The following is a 24288-nucleotide window of genomic DNA, read 5'->3' on the forward strand; positions in this document are numbered from 1 at the left end:
AGCTCAAACAGATCATTGCAACACTCACTCATGAAATATTCCAGCTGCCTGCTGCAAGCCTTAAGTAGCTCTTGGAAGGCCTTTTTTCTGAGCCATTAGCATGGAAGTAATCTCAAGTGACTGGATATATATTGCAGCTAATGGTAGGTCTGGAGCTGTGGGGTGGGAGCATCCAGAGCCTGGAGAGGAGCCAGGGCTGGGTCTCTGCAGGGAAGAACACGTGTACTCACACTTGTAGGGGCACTCACACCCCCTGCAGCACTGATCCCCCCATTTCTGTACCAGCCCTGGCATTCACAGAGCCACACAGGGAAATTAAGGGACTCAGAGACTCGCTGAGCCACAAAAAACTCCTTTAGGAGTGACAAGCAGCAGTTGATGTGAGCACAGACTGGAAATTGAGATGCAGCTAGCTCTGGGTCTTCCAGAGGAAGCTGAGGCTTCCTGGCAGCTTTTGTTTCCCTGCCTGGGTTTTCCTCTCCAAATCTGACAGGTCTCGTGCCACGTTTTCCACCTGTGATAGAACAGGCTCCTCCTCTCCTGCTGTGAAAACAACCTGGCAGCACCTTCCTCTTGGTGGAATCTATGCCAGAGCTGTGAAATAGGGTTTAAAAATCTTCCATGTGACCCTGGGAGAACCCCAGGCCCTCCCGATTTAAGGAAATAAGTGGTTTTTAAGGAAATAAGTGGGTTTTGAAGCTGGCCTTCACAAATTAAATATTGCCCAGGGAAGGATTCCATGGTGCTTTGTTGGCTTTGCTCTAGGAAGTTTCCTGTTGATGCTTTTTGAGTCACAGCAAGAAGTTTTTGAAATCTTGTGCTTTAGACAGCTCTCCCTCTCCCCTTTTCCTTTCCTTTTCCTTTTCCTTTTTGCCTTTCCCTTTCCCTTTCCCTTTCCCTTTATCTTTTCCTTTCCCTTTCCATTGCCCTTTCCCTTTCCATGGCCCTTTCCCTCTCCTTTTCCCCTTTCCCTTTACCTTTCCCTTTTCCCCTTCCCCTTTCTCCTTTCCCTTTCCCTTTTTCCTTCCCTTTCCCCTTTCCTTTTTCCCTTTTTCTTTCCCTTTCCCTTTCTCTTTCCCTTTGCCCTTTCCTCTTTCCCTTTCTCTTTCCCTTTCCCTTTTTCCTTCCCTTTCCCCTTTCCTTTTTCCCTTTCCCTTTCCCTTTCCCTTTCCCTTTCCCTTTCCCTTTCCCTCTCGCCTTCCCTTTCCCTTTCCTCTTTCCCTTTCTTTTTTCTTTCCTGTCAAACCACCACAAACACCTCCTGGTTCCCTTTAGAGTCAGAGATAACTCACACTTACTGAGGAGTTGGTTCACAACACCTAAAATTAATATCCTAAAGTTAATATCCTGAAATTAAATATCCCCTAGAGGTGCCTGGCTCTCCCTCCTGTTATTAAAGGTTGGCCCTTCTAAAATTCACCTTTTGGGTGGGAATCACACCAACCCTGGTGCCAGGCTGGGTGCTGGGAGCAGCAGGGCATGGCTGCCAGCCCCAGATTCCCACCTGGCAGAGCCAGGGCAGGTGGGAATGGCCGTGAGACAGGGAATTCCCCTTTGCTCACTGCAGGGAGAGCTGTGCCAGCCCTGGCAGATGGCAGCCATGGCATCCTGAGCAGGCAGCAGGGAACACCCTGCAAGGGAAGTGTTTGAACCCTTCTCAAGTGGGCAATGGCATGGCAAAGTGGGCATAGTGAGGAGTTGGAAGGGCAGGATGGAGATAATTAAGGGCCAGCCCTGTGATTCTGGTGTTGTTCCAATGCTCAGGAGACAGTTCCAGTGCCCGATTCCCACCTGGCTCTGGACAAGGGGGATGGAGCAAGGCCCTGTGAGGGTCTGGTGCAGGGCCAGGCTGGCATGCAAATGCCATTCCAGCAGCCCCCAGGCTGGTTGGGATGGTTGCTCCTCTCATGCTCAGACCCAGAGGCTCCACAAATAATCTGTCCATGCTCCCTGCCTGCCCTTTCAATGGCCCCAGCTCTACCAGGAGGGAAACTGGAGCTCTTTCAGGAGGAGATGTTGGCACAGAGCAGCTGCTGCTGCTGTCTCAGTCACCATCCACCTCCTCCACACCTAACCCAACACCCTGTTCTTGCTGTGGCTTGGCTGTTTTTTTTTTCAGGTGGACATTTTCAGCTGAATTTCTGCTGCATGACCATTACCTCCATGTGCTTTGGGCTGGGAATTTTGGATTTCAAGTGACTGGCACAACCCTTTATGTCCTTGTCTTGTCCTTTCTCCCATTTCTCTCCACCATGTCCCTCTGCTGCCTTTCCATGGCTTACATCTACAAAGTGCAGAGCTCAGCTGCAGCTCCATAAATCCCCACAAAAAAAATCTTCAACTCACTTCTGGATGTTTTGCAAGTAGTTAAAAGAGAGTAAATGAGTTCTGGGGCAGAATTTTGCATATTCTGTGTATCTGAAGTAGGTTTGTTCAGCATTTATAAGTGTCCCTAGTGATCCCCAAAAGTTGTCCGTTCTTTCACCTGACAGGTTTTGTATTTGTGTTGCCCCCAGATGAAGGAAAGAATGATGAATCTGACTCCATGTTCTCAGAAGGCTAATTTATTATTTTATGATACTATATTATATTAAAGAATGCTAAACTATACTATACTAAAGAATACAGAAAGGATACAGACAGAAGGCTAAAAGATAATAATGAAAATCCATTACTCTCTTCAGAGTCTCAACACAGCTTGGCACTGATTGGCCAAAGAGCGAAAACAACTCACACCAGAATCCAATGAAACAATCACCTGTGGGTAAACAACCTCCAAACACATTCCGCATGAGCAAAACACAGGAGAAGCAAATGAGATAATATTGTTTTCCTTTTTCTCTGAGGTTTCTCAGCTTCCCAGGAGAAAAATCCTGGGTGAAGGGATTTTTCCAGTAAATGTGAATGCCACAGCCAGGATTCTGGTGCCTGCTTTGATCGTTCTCCTTTTTCTTGGCTTGTTTCCCCAGATCAACCCCGTGACGGGCCCTCGTGAGGGAGGCACCAGAGTGACCATCCGTGGGGAGAACCTGGGGCTGGAATTCCGGGATATCGCCTCCCACGTCAAAGTGGCCGGCGTGGAGTGCAAGCCCCTGGTGGAAGGGTACATCCCAGCAGAGCAGTAAGTGGGGTGTGTGGCACAGCAAAGGCCACAGCACACCTAATGACGTTCCTACCTACGGGGGCCTTCCAAGGGATCCATTCCGACTTGGGAATTGAGGGATGAAGAAGCCATTCTATTGGAATATGAATCCCAATATAACCAGTTAGATGATGCCTGGGCCAGTTCTGACCCTCGCTGCTGGGCCAAAGGCAGCACTGTGGTGTTTTACCCCAGAGATACCTTGGCTGCTGGAGAGTGCAGCGGGGCACAAGCGCAAGTCCAGGCTTGTCAGGACTCCGTTTACCTCAGGAGAGAGAGCTTCTGGCGATGGTGAAGAGAAGGAAGGAGTGGATTCTGCTGGAGGGTTATATCCAGATGTTTATTCCATGGGTACAGAGGTCTGAGCCGGGGCAATTCCTCCAACAGAATGGAGGCCGCATGGTCTCATTAACGTTTTAAGCTCAGGGCAGGGGAAGGGGAGGGGACAGGTGAGCCACCAACCAGGTGAAGGGGCAGGGTCTCAAGGGACAAGGGACACCTATACGGGCCAATGTCCCCCAGGCCTGAGGGACCAATCACACGACACCTTGCTGGAATACTCAGCAAGGGGGCGAGGGGGAAGGGAGAGGGTAAACAGGACATTGCAACACACCGCAACACCATTCCTCATGTACAGCTCAGGATAATCTATTTATTTCATAACCCAGTTATTACTGTGTTTGGATTGCATATTTAGGTGATCCTCATGGCAAATGCCCTGAAGTTATCCTGGTTTTCACCAAGAAGTCACCCCAAGCTGTTCAATTCCTGAAAAGCCTCTTGCTAAATGCAGGAGTGATCATTAAACCTTAGAGCTGCCTCCACCACACCAGGCTGGAGCTGAGAGGGATGGAGCCAGACCTCAGCCCAACATTTCTCTGTGTATTTCAGTGGATTTACACCACCTCAGCACTTGTCCCAGCCAGAAGCCACTACTTTCTAAAGAATAACTTCATTCACAATTTTGGTTCTGGATGGGACGGAAAAGGGTGAATTAATCTTCAGTCCATCCCCCAGCATTGAGGGCTCTTAGCTGCAACTCCATCTTACCAAAACCACTCCTCAAACTCTGCTCCTGCTTGGTGTTTCCCTCTCAGGATTGTGTGTGAGATGGGGGAGGCCAAGCCCAGCCAGCACGCCGGATTCGTGGAAATCTGCGTGGCCGAGTGCAAGCCCGAATTCATGGCCAGGTCTTCTCAGCTCTACTACTTCATGGTAAGTTCCTGAAAAAGTTCTCCTTGGCCCTGAACTCCTTGGCCTTGCTTCTCTTTGCTCCCTCTGTCCATTGTCCTTCACCACGTTGAGCCTCCGAGCTCTTTGCTGCCGTTCCGGTGCACCAGATTGTTCATTCCATTTCCTTTCTTGTTCCCAGCAAAAATAGCTGGTCTAATTAAAGTTTTAACAACCTAATAATAGTCCAGATTATTAGTCCAGTTACAGTTCCATGCAGTCACGGTCCAAATTAATACAGAAAATTCGCATTAATAGTTAAAAGTGCTGTACAGGAAAGAATAAAAAGGAGCTAAAAAGAGGAAAATTTCCCTAGTATCTTTTGTTTTTTTGGGTATGATGCTCCTGCTACCAACACCTCTGCTTGGAGGCACCAGTGTTGTCCAGAAGAAACTTGGGGGCTGTCACTACTCATTACAACCCTGGATCTTCAGCAGCATGAGTGTGATGGTCTTGATAGGGTTTCTTTCTCCTCCCTTCTGGATTCCCCCAGGTGTTTATTCATCCCAGGAGCACTGGGATCAGGACAGACCCAGCTCAGGCTGCTGGTGAGCTGTAGGATGTGACTGGGGCTCAGTGCTGGTTTTGGATGCTCCGTGATGAAACAAGAGACACCTGCAAGCTTCAGCTTCAGTTCAAGTGCAAACACATGTTGTACACTCAACCTGTGCTTTATTCCTCCCTTCTGATGATGTTCCTTGTCCAAGAGACCTGATTATTCCTCTAAGGCCCCTTGCTGGGGACATGCAAGCATTGTCTGGCCTTGATCTGTTCAGATCTGTGCAGGTTTGAGATGAGAGGGTCCCTTTGTTCCCATCAAAAGCTCTCAGCTCTTGCAAGAGAATGGGTCTCTTCTGAAATTATTCACATGCCTGAGCATTTCTTTATGGTAAAGGGAACTTGTAATGAATGCAAATGTCTTGGATTCCCCCCTCGAGCTACAGAAATTCCTCTGTTCTCTGCATTTCCCGGTGTCACTCAGGTGTTGCGGTGGCGGGGGCACAGAAACACCTTGAGAGAAAGCCCCTACCAGGCAGCCAGAAGGGCTCTTTCCAGGACATTACACTTCAACGTGTCACCTTTTGCTACTCCTGGAATTACTGTCTGCTTTTGATCATCCGTGTCCATCTGTGACAGCTTTTCCCTCCGCTTGCCGCCTTCCCGGCTGCCAGGGCACGAGCACGAAGCCACCGGGGTTTTTCTCTGCTCAGTACCTCCATACCTTTGTGCTAAACAAAAAAAACCCCAAAATACAGGCACTCTCCAGCCTGCCCATCATATTCCCTCTCGCGTGTCTGCTGCTTTCACAGTGGGAGCTGTGTTTTTTTGGCTTCCTTGGGTTTTTTCTGCCAGGAGGGCAGAGATGCTGCTGCAGGAATCTCAACGCGCCTTGGCATCCTGCAGCGGTGCGTGGCAGCTTGAAGGGAAAGAAGATGTTTGAAAAGCAAGGAAGGGCAGCACCTGGGAGATAAATGTCACTTCTTGACTCATAGCAAATCTTCTGGAAAATTGGTTTTCGAGAGGTTTGAAGGAAAACTGGGTTGGAGTTGGCCAATTGTTTCAGCCTTTCCCTGTCTTGCAGGAATTCAAAGTGATGATGGTTTGGGCTCAGATGAGTATTTAATTTCAGTGTTTTAAGAAAGAGGTGGCTTAGTTTAGAGATGCCAGAATGGTTCTTCTCCACTTTTCTAACCAGAACTTTTAAATTCAAATAGCTGCTCGTTTGTTTTAAACTCGTCTGTGATCAAAACCTGCAAATTGCATTAGAAAGTACAATAAGCCAAGAGGGAAACAAAGCTGAAATGAAATTTATGATGATCTAAATGAAATATATTTTTTTTAGTTATTCATTTTCTTGCTGTAATTATTGCCCCAGTCTTTCAATGAAAAAAAATGTTACATTAACTGAAGAATATTTATCTTTATTCTGGGTTTAGATGAAAATATTGTGTCTCAGTGCAGGTGTTGTAGGCTGCTCCACATTTCTTCCTAAAATCCTTGTTTTGGGGAGCATTTCCCATCCATCCTTTTCATCTTTTTCCCTCTTGCTGCTACTGTGGAACCTCTAGGAAGGAAACTCAGGTGCACATGTTGTGTTTGAGTCATAGCTTGCTCTTCCTTGTTCCCAGGAGGAGTGGAATGGGAACCAAGGTTCTGATTAGCTCCATGGGGGACAGTTTAGACCCACCTCTGATGGTGCTTCTCTGTGGAAAACCTGTGTGCAGGAGATGTTGGAGGAAAGAAAGGGTTGGGAAGCTGAGGAAAGTAGATAAAATCCTAAAAAATGCAGAAAATTTCATGTCCTCTTTCCCTGGTTGTCACTCTCCAGCCTATCCACACTCTCTTTGCATTTTCCACCACCTTCCACCGGTGAGGAAATGGTGAATAGTTTAGAGTTTTGCTGTGAATGTGCTGTGCAAAATTCAGGAAGGCCACTGTGAATAATTTAACGCTGATCACACCTTTGAAAGCTGAACCACAAACCCATTTGTAAGATTGGCACCGGCACAGCAGGGCTTTGCCAAGGAGCCTTCCTGGTGTGGCTGTGGCCTCTGAGGATCCTCAAAATGCCATGGCTGCTTTATCTACCCCAAGGAGAGGGCAGGGAACCCACCCAGGGGTGGGACAAAGCTCTTCTGGGTCTTTAACTCGGATGTTCTCTATGATTTTTGAATCAGATACTGCTGCAGTGGTGCTGTGTGGGTTTTGGGCACCTGGTTGGCCATTCCCAACCCATTTTCTGCCAGCCATCAAGGTCAGTGGGAATTTGTACTGGTGGGGGTGTCCATCATTAAGGGAGCTGCCATCAGAGCTTGAGTGGGTACCCACAATATAAATGAGCAGTACTGAAGTGCATCCTTTGCATTTCCATACTCTTCCTGTGTTTTTTTATTCCCTTAAAAGAGAATGATAGAGAATATTCCCAAAAAATCAGACTCCAAGCTTGGAGAATGGCTGGAATGCTGCCCAATGGAAAAGGACCTGTGGCTGAACATGAGGCCAGGTGTGTCCTGGTGACCAAGAAGCCAATGGCACCTGGGTTGTATCAGGAATAGTATGGCCACCAGGAGCAGGGCAGTGCCCACCCCACTGTGCTGGCACTGCTGAGACCCCACCTCCAATCCTGGATTTTGAGCTCCTCAGGAAAGAGAACAGAGCTGGGGAAGGGTCTGGAGCACCAGGAATGGCTGAGGGAGATGGGAAGGGCCTGGAGAACCAGGAGGGGCTGAGGGAGCTGGGAAGGGTCTGAGCCTGAAGCAAAGGAGGCTCAGGGGGAACCTTGTGCTTTAGTTGTGGGTTAAAGCCTGGACTTGGCAGATCATAGGGGTCCTTCAAAAACCTCAAAAATTCCACGATTCTAAGTATAAAACCAGCTTCCAAACCATCAGGTGAAAACCAGCCAGGTTTAAACACAGAAAGTGCCCAGCTCTGACAGCAGATCCTTCTACAGAGCTGTAAGTCTGGTTTTCATGTTCTGCCCTTCCTCCAAGAGCTGCATTTAGAACAGGAGCAAAATGGAAAAATGGAAATCTTGCCGCTGTTTTTCAAAATGATTAAACCAGAGGGGCCTGGGAACAGAGGTGGCTCTGTGTGTGTGAGAGTGGGAGCTGTGGTGTGTGTCAGGTGGTTTTATAAACATGGATTAATGGTCTCCAAAGCTCAATAAGGTTACTCATGATGTACCTGCTCGCTCAGAGGAGCTGAGAGCTTCAAGCACTTGTGTCATCATTCTTAAAGAGAGGGGGAAAGAAATAATCTTCATTTAAATGCATATAGTAGCTTTTCACTTGGGACTGAAAGTTTTTCTATTAAAATGCAAATGAAAGAATAAACTGTAACACCAAATTTCTCCCTGAATATTGATGTCTCCTCTCTGCATTGTGGTAACAGGGTGATCTGTGCCTTCAGAGCGCGAGTATTTTATCTTGATTTGGGGAAGAAGGGAGGGTGGCAAGGTAAGAAAAAGAGTTTTGAGATTTGGGGCCTCTAAAGGAATTGTGGCCCTTTTTGATATATTAGCACAACGCTGTGTTAGGCTGGGAAAAGAGGCTCAGAAAATCAGCAGGAAAAGGGAAAAGGTGTTCAAGGGGCAGTGCTGCTTCTGAGGCTCTGGCATTTCAGAGAACCACCACCATGTCTCACTGAAGGACAGCTCAAGGCTGCCTCAACATCCAGGCCAGAAAAGAGAAAGATTTAGGGTCGTGTGTGAGCATTTTGCACCAGGGCAGGTCCGGGTTGGACAACAGGAGGAATTTCTTCATGGAAGGGGTTGTTGGACATTAGAATTGCACCAGGAGGTGATGGAGTCCCATCCCTAGAGGTGTTCAAAGAATGAGCTCTGTTGTGGTTGTCAGCGTGGGGATGGGTCACAGGCTGGACTTGGGTGACCTTGGAGTGATTCTGGGATCCTGTGTGGGAGAGGCAAGAGCACACTCTGATGTTCTGCTGAGCTCTCCTCAATCCAAGGGGGAATGGCTTCTCCCTGCCAGAGGGCAGGGTCAGATGGAATATTGGGATGGAGTTGTTCCCTGTGAGGGTGGTGAAGCCAAAGAAGCTGTGCCTCATCCCTGGCAGTGTCCAAGGCCAGGCTGGACAGGAATATTGGAGCACTCTGGGATAGTGGAAAGTGTCCCTGACCATGGCTGGGGTGGGACTGGCTGATCTTTAAGGTCCCTTCTCACCCAAACTATCCTGTGATTCTGAGAATCAATAAAGCTGAGTGATCTTCTCACAATCAAACAATTTCATCACTTGTGAGTTTCACAGTTTGGAGGTAGAGGTTCTCCATTAAGATGCAATCAAACCAGTTCACTGCCTGAATTATCCTGCAGAGCTGGTGGTGTGTGACAGCAAAAAGAGCCCTGGCCTGTGCCAAACAAGCAGTGGAGATGAGAGGTTGTGATCCAAGGTGCTCCAGGAACGGGCCTGTCCTTGTAGGATTATTTCTGAGTGGGTACAAGGGCAGAGCTCATTTTGGAGGAGTGAGAACAGACTGGGGTTGGGTCTGAACTCATCCCACCAACCTGGCATTCGAGCAGGGAGTCTCTGACAGCTCTGGTGTCACTCCAGGCTCCTTTATCAGCCAGATGTGGCCAACTTCAGAATTACCCAGATTAATCCTTGGGGGTGCCTCCCTCTCTCCAGCACTAACAGGAGAGGGAAGGTCCCTGTGCTGTGTCTCTAACACCTCCCTTTGCCTCCACAGACTCTGACCCTCTCTGACCTGAAGCCGAAGCGAGGACCAGTGTCGGGTGGCACCCAGGTGACAATCACAGGCAACAACCTCAACGCTGGCAGCAATGTCATTGTGACCTTTGGGAGACAACCCTGCCTCTTCTACAGGTACAGATGAGCCCTTCCTGCTGCTCATGCCTGAGTGTGAAAGATTAAATCCCAGCTAAAGTCAGGAAACTTCTCCTGCAGCCCTGACACCTTGTCCCTCAAGCGCCTCCTTTGCTGCAACAGGACTTGTGCATTCTGCACCATGCACAGCCTTGCTGGCCATGTTTTTGGGGAAAGAAAATAGGATTTATTTCATTGTTTTGACTAGTATTTGATGTGCTTTTTCCCGTGGCCTCTTGTCAGATTTCAGTACAATTCTCCACGGTCATGTGCTCTGCTACTTGCTCTGGGAGTGTGTCGTTTAAAAGATTCATTTTCATGTCCCTGCTTTAGTGGAGGTGACAAAGAAAATCTGACAACATCAGTTCGAAGTACTAAACCACCTCCCTTTTATCCCAGAATAGTCCTGTAGTGCTAAGAAATGGATGATTTGCAACATTTCAGCTCCGTGTTGGCTCCTGCTCAATGGCGCTTCAGAGAAGCTTAATGTCAGTGTTACCTGCTGGATGTTCCCTGATCCCTGTGAGAATGAGCCTGAATCCCATTCCCAGAGGCTCCTGCAGCTCCAAACTACCCAGAGCAACACATTTTGCTGCCAGTAGAGATGGGGGCTGAAGATGAAGTTGGCACATTTCTCCCAAATATGTCCTTGGCAGAGGAAAAGCTCATTCACAGGAGACCTGGGAGCACTGCCCTGGGGCAATGCCCTTCCCTCTCCTGGCTGTGGGGACCCTCTTTAGCAGCCTGTCATGGCTGTGGAGCGATCCAGCATCCAAAATTCAGCAGGGTGAAGTCACAGGCTGTGATTTGAAATGCCAAGTGGGAACCACAGCTGCTTGGAGATGCTCACTGAAGTCTGGGGAATTTTAGGTGGGATTGAGCACTGTCTTTTGGGGGAATTTGCAGGGCACCTGGAGGGTGCAGTCATTGGAGGTGGCTTACAACCCCATTTTAGGGGTATAAGATGAGGCTGCATCACAAATCACAGGACTGGGAAGTCTGAGAATGTTTGGTGCCCAGATTTTTGACTCATTTTGAAAGGAACGCAGACCTGGAGCTGGGTTTGAGCCCTGCCAAAAAGGAAAGGTTTATGCAGAATCCTCTTTAATCATAGAATGCTTCCCACTGTATTAGCACTTCCAGAGGTCCCAGGCATGCTGCAAACTGCACTTAAAACAAGACTTACAGTCCTAATGCAAAGCAAACTTTATGATCCCAGGCTGCAAAGCTGAGGTGCAAACACCCCTTTTACGAGCTGCTGCTGCACATGTCTGCAGGCAGGAAGGAAACATCCATCAAATGTTTAATCACAGAGAAAGACTTCTGCAGAGAGGCCTCCTTTGGACTGCCCTTGGGGTTCAGATTTTACTCTGAGTCCTGAGAGATGAGGGCTCTTGTGGTTTTATTTAAACCAGCAAAAAGGCAATGCCATTTCCCCAGACGCTGCTACAGGAACACAAATGGTTCACACTGAGTTCCACCTCTACAGTGCACAGGTTTGGGCCACAGGACATACGAATAAATAATTGGGCTCTTTTTGGCACCATTTTGCTGCTGGTTCACATTTACTTTCTCCTCCTCCCAGGAGATCCACCAAGCACATTGTCTGTAACACCACGGCCTCCTATGAAGGCTTTGAGAAGGTGAAGGTGTCTGTGAGAGTGGACAAGGCCAAGATCCATCAGGAGCTGCACTATGAATATGTAGAGGATCCCACCATCCTGAGGATCGAGCCTGAGTGGAGCATCTTCAGGTGAGAATCCCAGGAAAACCCTTCTCCCAACTCCCATGGTTTTTTAAAGGAGCATTGCCCTGATAACTTTGGCCCTTGGTGTAGAATAATTATTTCCAAGGATTGTGTCCACCAAGAATTTGTGCAGTGAAACTTTCCAGACCCAATAGATCCCTCAGGGCGGATTAGAGTGAAATGACACTGAATGATTAGTATAATAGATACCTAAATATATATATATATGTATAGATATATAGATATATAAATATATAGATATATAGATACAGATATACATATAGATATATATTATATGTATGTAAATATATAAATTATATTTATATAGATATAGGTTTATTTTAGAACAATTTGGTTTTAAGGGAAAGCAGCTACAAAGCCATTTTGGTTGTTATTATCTCCAGCAATATGAAACTACAAAAGCCTAAAAATATGACATAAGAAAAAGCATAAGGAAGAAAAGGAAAGGATGAGAGTAGAAAGATTGCACCACTCATAGGCTCCACAGAACTTGGTCATTGCAATTTTTGATGTCTGTCAGTTGAAGTGATGGTCACAGACTGGATCCATCAGAGGACAAGGGGCATCCCAAAGAAACGATGAAGAAAATTCCCAGAACACAACCTCTGTTGGGTTTATACTCAGGTGGAACACCTGTCAGGGAGTTTCCCACTGGATGATGGAAAGCTGTGGATCAGGGACACCTGGATGATGGAATGTGGTGGATCATGAGTTTTTGACACCTTCAAAGTCAACACAGCTGCCTCTTGCACCAGCCCAGCTCACTCCATCAGAATTTAGCTTTTCTATTTTTCACATTCTGAGCTGCTTTGGTGTGTGGGTCTGAGCTTCACATTATGGGATGGTGAGCTCTGTGCACAGAGCAGGGAGACAAAACAATTCCTGCTCCAGCTGGGCACCAAGGACAAATGCCCCAAATCTCAGCCCAGGAGCACAAACCCCGTGGGCTGCAGAGAGAAAAACAAGCAGGGTCAGACTGCCTGGGCTGAAGCTGGAATGGGACAATGAACTGCAAGGTGCAAATGGAGCAGAACTGATCCCAGGGAGAGACCCCGGGAGTGCTCGTGCATTTTGGGGCCATTTTGGTTCATCTTGGGTGCAGCCCTGGCTGGGCTCTGGTGCATCCATGGAGGGATCCTTTCCATAAATCCCTGCTTTATTCTGTGACTCTGCCCAGCCTCTGTCCTAGCTCAGCCTTCTCAAGGCATCACACTTGATAAGGACAAAGTTCCTCCTCCCAGGGTTGGCTCTTTCCTTATCTGGTCCCACACCAGCTGCAGCTGAGCTGGGCTGAGCCTGCCCCTGGCACCTGGGTGGGTGCTTTGCCCATAGCAGCTTCCCCTGAGTGTTTGAGCATCCCAGTGTCTCTTCTAGGGTCACATTCTTCTGCCTAGACATGGGAGGACTGGACAATATTTATCTCATCCCAAGTTCCCTCCACACTCCAAATTCTGTTTATAGGTGTATTTGGGCAGGGATGGCTTCAGTGTTCACCGATGAGCAGCTGCTTCTTTGCAGTTTCCTACAGTGGGAAAAAGCCTTTCCATGATTTTAGCAATATTTAAGCCAAGAACCATTTCATTCTCTCACACTTTGCCCGCTGCAATTCCTACCTTTTCCACAGCCTGTATGGACTTGAAATTCCTGTATTTCCTACAGCCTTCAAGGACTTGAAATTTCTACATTTTTTATAACTCTCATGGACTTGAAATTCCTGCAATTCCCACAGCCTTCATGGACTTGAGATTTTACATTTTTCATAGTCCTCGTGGACTTGAAATTTCCACATTTCCCACAGCCTTCATGGACTTGAAATTTTATATTTTTCATAGCCCTCATGGACTTGAAATTCCTACAATTCTCACAGCCTTCATGGACTTGAAATTTTACATTTTGCATAATTCTCATGGACTTGAAATTTCTGCATTTCCCCCAGTCCTCATGGACTTGAAATTCCTATATTTCCCACAGCCTTCCTGGACTTGAAATTCCTATATTTCTCACAGCCTTCATGGACTTGAAATTTCTACATTTTTCATAACTCTCATGGACTTGAAATTCCTACAATTTCCACAGCCTTCACGGACTTGAAATTCCCACATTTCCCACAGTCCTCATGGATTTGAAATTCCTATATTTCACACAGCTTTAATGGAATTGAAATTTCTACATTTCCCACAGCCTTCATGGCCTTGATGCCTCAGGACTAAGCTCTGCCTGCTTGGCCATGGTGCCTGAAAGCCCCAGGGCTCTGTCCTGAGATGAAACACAAAGGGAGCCCTGCTCCCTGCCCCATCCAAGAGCCTTTCTCCTCGTTAGGGATCCCTTTTTCTCCTCACCCCCTTGATGCTGCTTTGGTGAATTCACAGGGTGCACATGAAGGTGCCTGAGAGCAGCATTTGCCCTGGTTGTGGAAAGCATCAAAGTGATGCCCAAACTCTCAGAAGCCTAGAGAAATGGCCTCAGGAAGGGAGAAATTGGTCATTAAATGCACTGGTATTTCCTTGAAAAGATACAAAATAAGAAATCTTAGTCTCCCCTCATTCATCCAGGCAGCTCTCTGCTTCCCTGTCAAACTGGACTGATTGGAGTCCCTGGGGATTAGGAACAGGGTTGTAAATCCCCCCACTTCAGCTCCCATCCCAAAGATGTTTTCACAAATCAATTAGTGCCTTTAATTACCGTGAGGGAATTTACTGATTTAGCCGGATTGAGTCTTTGCACGTTGGGCTTGAAGCTTTAATGTCAGGATTTTCCATTTAGGGCTTTTATTTCCAGTCAGAGTCCAGGTTATCAGTGAAATGAGAAATCACTTTACTCCCTTAGAAAGCCAGTTCAGTGCTGCTTAAAAAGGTGCAAGATTGACAGCCTAGGAGAGTGAATTCCTGAAAATCCCCTGGAAAGCTGCAGCACAGGGACCTTCCTCTTCCTCTCTGGCCTCAGGTGTGTCAGCAAAGCTTTGCCCAGCCTGCAGGTGCAGGGGCTCTGTGTCCCATGGCTGGATGGATGGGATCTCCCATCCCAAATCCCAGAAAAAAATGGAAATAAGTATGAAGTGTTTGTTTAGGGGGTACTAGGTTATTTGTGGGGTGTGTAGCTGCTAAGATGGATGGGATCTCCCATCTCAAATCCCCCAAAAATGGAAATAAGGGTGAGGTGTTTGTTTAGAGAGGTACTGGGTTATTTGTGGGATGTGTAGCCTCTGGGATGGATGGGATCTCCCATCCCCAGTCCCAAATCCTCAATCCCAAAAAAACTGAAATAAGGGTGAGGTGTTTGTTTAGGGGGTACTAGGTTATTTGTGCAATGTGTAGCTGCTAGGATTGATGGGCTCTTCCATCCCAAAACCCCGAAAAATGGAGATAAGGGTAGGGTACTTTTTTAGGGGGTACTGGGTTATTTGTGGGGTGTGTAGCTGCTGGGATGGATGGCTGGGACTGCACATGTCTCATCACTCATGGAATTATTAAGGCTGGAAAAGGCCTCTAAGATAATTGTCTCCAATTCTTTACCCAGCACTGACATGTTCACCACCAAAATGTGTCCCCATGTGACACATCCACACAGCTTTTGAACACTTCCAGGGATTATTGGAGCATTTCCAGGGATGGAGCATTTTTGGGTACAACCTCTCCTCTTTGCTTTCTTCATCTGAAATCAGGAAGCATTAACTTGAGCATTTTTAACCAGACCTCTCCAATTTCATCCTCCTTCTTAAGCACTTTTGTGTCCTTCCAAAGGTGCACAACCCTGGAGAGAGGAGATGGAATATCCAGGATTACCATGGGGATTTGTGGTGTCAGGGACAGTTTTAGGTGCTATAACTGTGGGACTGAGCTGTTCCCAGGGAAGAGATGATTGCCACTAAACCAGCTTTGCAAAACCAGTGAAGAAATGCAGCAAGCCTGGCTTAAAACCTTTATTTTTCAAAACAATAAAGAACAGATTACTGCTAATTTATTTCCATAGCCAAAAAAAGAAGTCACACTGGGTTGGCAAGTAAATAAAATTTTATGAGCTCCATTAATACTTTTGATCTGGGTTTGATTTGAGTTACATCCAGCAATTACCTAAGTCTGAAGGCATAAAATGATACTCAGGGTCTTTTGGGGTAATAAACTGTTAAATTCTGAGGGCTTTTGGCACCTCTGTTATTTTGCTGGGTAGCAGCAGGTCTCCAGGCTCTGCTCCCACCTGGCTCAGCATCCACATGCAGGCATAAATGCCAATGGCCATTGATATTCAAGGCAAGAAACATTTTTATTTCCTTTTTTTCAAACCAGAGAGGATTTGGGGGTGATTTTAACTCTTCATCAAACAAAAAACTGCTTTATCTTTTTTCTTTCCCTCTCTCTGGTCAGGTGCTGTGGCTGTGTTTATTACCTGTGGTCTGAGCCTAGAAGCTCAAATTCCAACCCAAATAGAGGATTTTTAACTCGTGGGTTTAAAGCTGTGTGCACAGATTTGGTTGATTAAATAAAAGGATTTGTCTTTATATAGACACACATACCTGTATGTGTGTTCACATATTGGATTTTTGTGGAACACATAAAACTTTTAGCCAAGTAAAGATATAAAATCCCTTCTAGTTTGAATCAGCAGAGATTAATTATAATATATATATTATATATACTATATGTATATAAAATATACATTATATAATATATAATTTATATACTATACGTACTATATATAATATATATTATATATAGTAGTAATTATATTATTATTTAATTATATAATAATAACAATTAAATTATATTTTCATTATTAACATAAAGGCTCACAGCCAAAATTCAGAAGACCCAGGACAGTGGAGAAAAAACAATTTGGTTTATTCACTTCTAGGTTCTGAAGAATTCTCCCTGGATGATGTCAGGAATCTTTACACAGAAGCTGACTTTTGGAGAGAGGATATTTTTTTCTGTAAAGCAGGGAAGGTCTTTTGTAAGACATGTGACTTCATCAGGATCTCTTGTGCATTCAAAAAAACTCATTCAGATCTTATAGAAACAGCAAATGTGGATTTGCACAGTAAAATTTCCCATTATAGCTGATATTTCAGAGAGAAAAAACTTGAGATACTCTGCACAACTCAAGGTCAAATGTTGCCCTAAGCATGGACCAGTCCAGCCCTTGAGGGAAAGACCACAAGGAGCCTCCCAGAAAAGTGTCCCCCAACATCTTCTGAGAGATGTGGTTGTGGCAATTCTCCCTGGATAAACCCCAAAACTATTTGGTTCATCAGTGTGGGTGCCCCTGGAGGGGCTGGAGCAGAGCTCACCCAAACCTGGCAGCTCTCCTGTGTGTGTTTGCATTCACTCCTGCCTCCCCAGCTGATTAATAATGGAAGATAAATCAGGAGCACTGAAAACAAAGGTCAGAAACGGGGGAGATTGCTGCCTTCTTCCTCCCAGGGTGTTTATTCTCTGGTGTTTTCTCATTTATAATGCACATGCCTCACCTTTCCTGTACGTGCAGCTTTACCTGGGGACAGGAAAGGGATTCTGAGCTTTCTCCTCACAACCCCATTGATTTCCACATGGCCTCCCCTTCCCAGCAGGAAATAAACTGCATCCTGGACAGTTTCCAAAAGGAGTTATAGAGGCAGGTGCTGAAAGTGCTGAGAGCACTGCTCACCCTGGGAAACCCTCAGAGATAGGCCTGTGTGCTGATGGCAAATCCTCCTCCTGTCCTGGCTGTGGGAGCCCTGACAGGTAAAGGTTTTGCTTTCTTGGACATCTCTTCTCCTTTCAGCCCTGGATCACTCTGTCCCACCTCCTGCTGTACCAGCCCTGCATCCATACCCAGAGGCTGCCTGACATGACATTTTCAGCACACATTTTTCTTCTTTTATTGTAAGAGCCTGAATGAGAGATGTGGGACTCCAGGGACTCTCCAAAATGCAGTTTATTGTATCCAAAATTCAATATTTATTGTATACAAAATGCAGTTTATTGTATCCAAGGTGTCACAGCAACCCAGGGTGGTGGGTGACAGAGCTGTGCCCACAGCTGTCAGCTCCAGCTGCAAGCAGCCCTGGAGACCCTTTGGTTTTGGTTACAATGCATTATAGACTTTTCTTTGCTGAGCAACTTCATACATTATCAACCAATCTATACCTTAACTGTTATCTGTAGCCTATCATAACTACTGTAATTACCATATTCATGTTACTGTTCTCCAGTCACTAAAACTTAGTGCATTACAGTTTAAGCTAGAAGTTGTTTTTCAGTTTTCTTGCTGTGGAAAATTCTGAGTCTGTTTTCGACTTGCACCATTTGCTGCCTTGTTTGCCTGTGCTGTGTTTGTGCTTGGTAAAAACATCTTCTTGTTTGGGGTGGGTTTATCCTTTGCTCTAAGCCATAAAACCCCTTCTAACTAACACACTCTTTGCCTCCTTGGTTATCCAATAAGACTGGCTCAGCAATTCTTTTCTTCTATATCAAAACTTGCTTTCATTTTTATTCCTTCATCAGACTCTACATTTAAAAATCTTTCTGCTAAGCACACATATCTGTGAGACCTTTTTGTCAAAATTTCATCCTTCCCAACAACTTATTTCTCCCCTTATGAATGAATGAAAACTTTTTGTGTTGTTCTTCCTTCCTTCTCTATGGGACTATGAGATGTGCTCAGACACTTTGCAACCAACATTTAGGAACACAGACCACCCATTCCTGGTGTGATGAGCTCTGACATCCCTCACCTGGGTTTCCTCTTTAATTCCATTTCTTATTCTCCAGTGGCAACACTCCCATTGCTGTGTGGGGAACTCACCTGGACCTCATCCAAAATCCCCAGATCCGAGCAAAGCATGGTGGAAAGGAGCATGTCAATGTGAGTATGACTGCAGAGCTGGACTATTGGTAATATTCCAGTAGGAGGGGACATGCCACGCTGAGGACAGGGCCTGGCTGACACCTCTGGAGCTTGAAATCTCCTATTGCAGCCCAAAAAAGAGGGCATGGTTTGTTTCCATAAGTATTACCCCATCCCTGAAGGACACACACACAAAAAAGAAGGTTTTTGGCAGGGCTGGAACCAAACTTCAGGGTCTTCTGAGACCTTCACCTTTTGTTTTTGCTTCTCCAGCTTGCTGGGATTCATTTCAGGTAACCTGATATCCAAACTGAGCACAACTGAGCACGCACTGCACAAACATTTTTGGAAAAGCAACCAGAGTGTGAGACCTGATTGCAAGGTAGTGAGGTTTTGACTAATCTGTGCTGTGCAGAAAATAAGGGAAGAAACTTCTATTTCCAGAAGGAAACAAAGTCAGGGAAATATTCTGATGTTGGCAACAGAGTCTGAGCTCTCTCAAGAGGCACAGGAGGCTCTGTTGAAGTGCAAACTGCTCCACGCACCTGCCCCAGCAAGGCTTTCCTAACCTTGATTGTGTGATGGGGAATAAGAATAACCCATGGGAGTCTGCTCCTCCCTATCCCTGAAAGCCATCTGCCCACCAGGAAGGATGGGGCATTCCCATAAACACTCCTTGGTTTGTGTCTCTTTCCCCAGAACTGTGAGGTGCAGAACAGCACAGAGATGACCTGCCAGGGTCCCTATTGCCATAAACATTTTGGGTTTCTCTTTCCCCAGAACTGTGAGATGCAGAACAGCACATAGATGACCTGCCAGGGTCCCTATTCCCATAAACATTCAGTGTTTTTGGTTTCTTTTTCCCCAGAACTGTGAGGTGCAGAACAGCACAGAGATGACCTGCCAGGCCCCAGCTCTGGCTGTGGACCCCAATCACCAGTCTGAGCTCGCCGAGCGCCCAGAGGAATTTGGCTTCATCCTTGACAATGTGCAGTCCCTGCTGATCCTCAACAAAACCAACTTCACCTACTACCCCAACCCCATCTTCGAGGTTTTCAATCCCTCAGGGATCCTGGAGCTGAAGCCTGGAAGTCCCATCATCCTGAAGGTGAGATGGGCACCAAGGACTGGACTGAAATTCTGCCTCTTGCCTCTCTGTGCCTGCCCGCACCCCCATATATCATCCTGATTCCACCCCAGAAATTTCCTCTATTCCTGCATTCCAACCATATCAGAGTCACCATCAGCAAACACTAAGCACTGCCCACAATCATAACTAAAAATTATAAACCCCTGGGTGCAGCCTAAATTTGCACCCACTGCTGTTCACCAGAGAACATCTTCTACCCCTGCAATGTGGCTGACAGTGAAATACTCAACTCTGTTTCATTTCTTGTTCATTCAAGACCTTCCTCTTCCCTTTGTTTTAACCCAAATCAGTCCCTTGAAATTTCTGTAAGCTTCACAGCAGTACAGAGAAGGAATTTTACGATGCAGCATTTCTGTATAACTCTTTTTACACTGTGAATATGCAAAGAGGTTATTTTACCTGCAGATGCATTTTGCATGTTTGGAAAGGGGTCTGACTTGCTTGCCTGCCTATGTTTAGTGAGGGCTTTATTGTGCAGGACTTAGATGGAGCATTTCCCACTCAGCTGCAGAGAGGGAGGAGCAGGACAGGCTGTTGTGATGCTTTGAGTCTGTGACCACTCATGCTGTTCTCTGCGTGAGTTCCTAAATTGGCTTTTCCTCCCTGTGTGAGCAAATGGCGAGCTACAAATGTCATAATGGAATCATATTTACCTTGGAAGGGACCTTAAAGACCATCTCATTCCAACCCCCTGCCATGGCAGGAACACTTTCCATTAGACCAGGTTGCTCCAAGCCCCATCCATCCAACCTGGCCTGGAGCAGTGTCAGTGATCCCATCAAATGCAATATCAACACTTGTATCCCAGGAATGAACCAGAGGGGGAAAGAAAACTGTTTCCTGGTGTTTATTTGGTTATTTTGGGGTGGATGTTCCTCTCTGTGCAGGGCAGGAATCTGATCCCACCGGTGGCAGGAGGCAATGCCAGGCTGAACTACACCGTGCTGGTGGGGGAGAAGCCCTGTGCGGTGACCGTGTCAGACGTGCAGCTCCTCTGTGAGTCCCCAAACCTCATTGGGAGGCACAAGGTGATGGTAAGTGATGCCTGACCCCCAGCCCCTTCTCCCTGGGTGGTTTGAGAGGGCACAGCAGAGCTGGAGAGCTGGCAGAGGGCTCCAAGGGGTTTGCATCACTGCTTGAGTTCCCAGAGACATCAAGACCCCTTCTTCATATAATATTCGCATCAAGGGTAGCTTGGAGAAGTACAACAGTGGAACAGTGACCTGGAGGTCTTTGTGGGCAGTGAGACAGCTTTCATGATCAAACCCCAGTAGGAGAGTTTGCCTCTCTTCTGTTTTTGTATGGGCTGTATGAACCTTGAATTCTCATGTGAGATCATGTGTAACATGTTCCTACAGGAAAGTGTTAAATTCAGCACAGTCCCCATCACTTTGTTGACAGGATGGTGACTAAAATTTGCCTTTATGTAAGACACAAAAAAAAAAAAAAAAAGGCAGGATGTGGACAATAGTATGACTGGACTTCAGAATTTTGATTTCTATAAATCTTAGTGTGCTCCTACAAATCCTTCCTGGATGAAGAATGAACCTGGTGATTACATCAGAGGGAGCTTCTCCTCCTCTCGCCGTTTATTTATTTACTCCTTTTTTTCACTTTCCTCTCAATAATTTGAATTCCTTGATGCTGGTGCTTGATAAACACCATATCAGCAAACACCCTGGAGTTGTACCAAGCTGTGGGTGGGAACAACAAAAGCTGACAACTGACATCAGTGTTTCTCATTCCTTGGGAACAACTGTTCTTCTGTTGTGCCTCCCAAAGCTGTATCTGTCACATATTAATTTATTTATTTATTTCAGTGCAATGAGACTCAGAGAGTTTGATCTTTAAAAAGATTTTTCTGGGAACTTTGAAAGAAGCAGAGCTCATGATGACTATTTTGGGTCTTGTTTGTGGCTGCTGCTGGGATCCCTTGTAGTGGCTACTTAACTTCTCTGTGCCAAAGTTTGTCATCTGGAAAATAGAGGCAATAATCCTCTCCAGCCATGCAAATACACCATGACTCTCGATTCATTGCAAAGCACATTAAGACTCTCCAAGAAGAGCAATAATGAATGAGAGATTTTCTCTGTGTGAAAACCAAAGCTTTTGAGCACGGCAATAAATGTCCCCTGTAATTTTCATGGATATGATTAAACATATGGTTAGTCAGAGACAGACAAAGCCAATCCTGGGGAGACAAAACTCAAAGCCAGGTGAGCAATAATCAACCCCTGGGGATCCAGGATGATGGCATCTGGCCAGGCTGCACTAGTTGGGAAGACTCCCATGCTCCTGCAGCTTTGAACAGTTTAAGTGAAGCAAAGATTAAAAACAATCAAAAAAGGATTGTTTTTTAATTTTGATGCTGGTGAAATGAGGGATACTGCTGGGAAACTGGGAAGATGATGGAGATGCTCAAGGATGGACTTTGCGTCTGGAACCAGGGCTGGAAAATGCCTCCTCCAGCATGGCACAGCATCTCTGCTGCTTAGGCTGGGACCATGTTTCACACAAACTGATGCCTCAGGTTTTAGCTTTTTTTTTTTTTTTTTTCACATTCTCTGCTGCTTTAGTGTGCAGTTCTGAGCTTCAAATTATGGGATGGTGAGCTGTGTGCACAGAGCAGGGAGACAAAACAATTCCTGCTCCAGCTGGGCACCAAGGACAAATGCCCCAAATCCCAGCCCAGGAGCACAAACCCCGTGGGCTGGAGAGAGAAAAACAAGCAGGGTGGGACTGCCTGGGCTGAAGCTGGAATGGGACAATGAACTGCAAGGTGCAAATGGAGCAGAACTGATCCCAGGGAGAGACCCCGGGAGCGCTCGTGCATTTTGGGGCCATTTTGGTTCATCTTGGATGCAGCCCTGGCTGGGCTCTGGTGCTGCCCAAGGTGCATCCATGGAGGAGATCCTTTGAATGAATCCCTGCTTTATTCTGCCCAGCCTCTGCTCTAGCTCAGCCTTCTTAAGGCATCAAATCGTCTCTCTGATGCCCCGGATAACTGATAGAAGTTCCTCCTCCTGATTTTGCCAAAGATTTACTCTCTGACCTTGAGGAAATTGTTGAACAAACCATTTCTTGCAAAATGAGATGGCATAAACTGAGAGGGAGCCATGGGAATGAATCAACTGGTGCAACACAGAGATTATTTCTAAGTGAAGGAGCAGTGGCAATGACACACGTTGATGTCAACATGCTTTTGATCTGTCTTCTTTCGAGCTGTCTGATTTTGAGCTGTCTTTTACACAATGACAAAGTTAAGTGTTTGAAAAAAAATAGGGAGGAAATAAAAGGTTTGGGTGATGGTTAAAAAGAAGATTGACTAAAACCCAGAGGCAAGTTGTTCCAAGGAAAAGAAAGAGATGTGAGAAAAATCCGTGAGTGGCTACACCAGAGAAGGTCTGCAGGGAAGATGTGGAACACATCTAAAGGTTTGCTGGTTTCTGATACAGCCTGGAAAGTGCACCAAACTCTTTATAATGAATGGAGAGATGGTCAAATGCAGCAGCTCAGGGCATGATTCATCTCATCCTTAGAGGGATAATTTTATTTGCACCAGGAAAGACACTCCTTCAGAACTCCTGAACTCCTACAGGTGGCCACTAAGACTTCATTGGAGAAAACATTTATAATATTTAGTCTAATTTAAAACAAAATCATTATTAATAGTCTTTAAAAATGGCCAGATTGTTGTTCTTTGGTGGGTTTATGGTCAGTCTTCGGGAAGGTAAAATGCGCTACCTCCAAAACCACTTGGTGGATTAAGAAGTAAAGGAGGGCTGCATGTGCATATTTTCTTGTGTTTCTTTTAAAAGCCCACAATAACACTGCAGCCTTGTAGGCTTTCTTCTTCAAGAGCCAGATTCCCTCAGATCATGGCAGCTTCACTTGTGGATTGTGAGACCTTCCCAGTGATGAAATCACCTTTGAAGGGGAACACACTGGGCCTGACTTTGAACATCTGCTTTTTTGGAGCTTAGATCCCCTTGTCATGAATGGAGAAAAATGGGAACTTCCACTGAATGAAAAGCCTCATCCCAATGTCAAAGGTATTGGGAGCAGCTCACATAACTCACATCCTGAAAGTGTTTTTCTCTTTGTTGGCTCTGGAATCATGCTGCAGTGTTGAACTCGGATGTGCACGCGGAATATTTGGTGAGAGAAATCCCACCCATGGAGAGGGGCTGTTCTTCCAGCTTTGAGGATCGATCTGCACTGGGATTTGGGACTGGGGTTGTCTGAGTCTAGCGTGATATTCCTTGAATGGACTCGTCTGACTGCAGGGCTTGGAGAAAGAGAAAATTGGAAAGAATTAAGCAATTTATTGATCCACTGACAGAAAGGAAAGCATGCGAGCTGTGAGAAAATTTTGGGACAGTGATCTAGAGCAAAAGGGAGCAACTTCCAGAGCATGGATTAGGATGTGATTTTGGCAGTTTGCCTTCTCAGTTGAGCAGGCTACATTCCAACAACAAACCTCAGGATTAATAAGTGAGTTGGATCTTGTATCTTGAAATAGATGGGAAAACTCATTAATGCTGCATCCCAACTATGTGTCAGAGGTTCTTTGGCCACTGAAAATGCTCTACAAGCCATCAGTGTCATGGTAGTAATTGGTCATCTTGAAACTGTTTCCTGAACAGATGAGTTTGGGATTGGTTTTGTTTTTCATCGTGGGCATTTCATCTCTTCAGTCCCCTCGCAAAATGGCATGAGAGGGATGGATAGAAATTAGCTGTTTTCAGACATTCGCTTTGGTCTTGTCCATGACATGAGGGTTGCAGTTGTGTCTCTTTGGCCACTGAGGAGCAGCCTACACCTGGTGGTAGA

At 46.0% G+C, this 24288-nt stretch overlaps 1 protein-coding gene across 6 annotated transcripts in view; it reads left to right on the forward strand.

Moving 5' to 3' along the window:
• The window catches only part of PLXNA4 (plexin A4), a 503567-nt gene that overhangs the window by 423223 nt on the left and 56056 nt on the right, over positions 1-24288 (forward strand). For 5 of the 6 annotated variants that reach the window (XM_074538671.1, XM_005493209.4, XM_074538673.1 and 2 more), the window contains exons 13-19: positions 2970-3121; positions 4240-4357; positions 9579-9715; positions 11301-11468; positions 18230-18323; positions 19174-19413; positions 20343-20489. In XM_074538671.1, coding sequence (XP_074394772.1) covers positions 2970-3121; positions 4240-4357; positions 9579-9715; positions 11301-11468; positions 18230-18323; positions 19174-19413; positions 20343-20489 — 1056 coding nt within the window. Of the gene's footprint in view, positions 1-2969; positions 3122-4239; positions 4358-9578; positions 9716-11300; positions 11469-18229; positions 18324-19004; positions 19128-19173; positions 19414-20342; positions 20490-24288 lie in introns of those variants that run through there. The other variant, XM_074538674.1, reaches the window with a different exon arrangement.

This window comes from Zonotrichia albicollis, chromosome 4 (genome assembly GCF_047830755.1).
Source record: "Zonotrichia albicollis isolate bZonAlb1 chromosome 4, bZonAlb1.hap1, whole genome shotgun sequence".
NCBI lineage: Eukaryota > Metazoa > Chordata > Aves > Passeriformes > Passerellidae > Zonotrichia > Zonotrichia albicollis.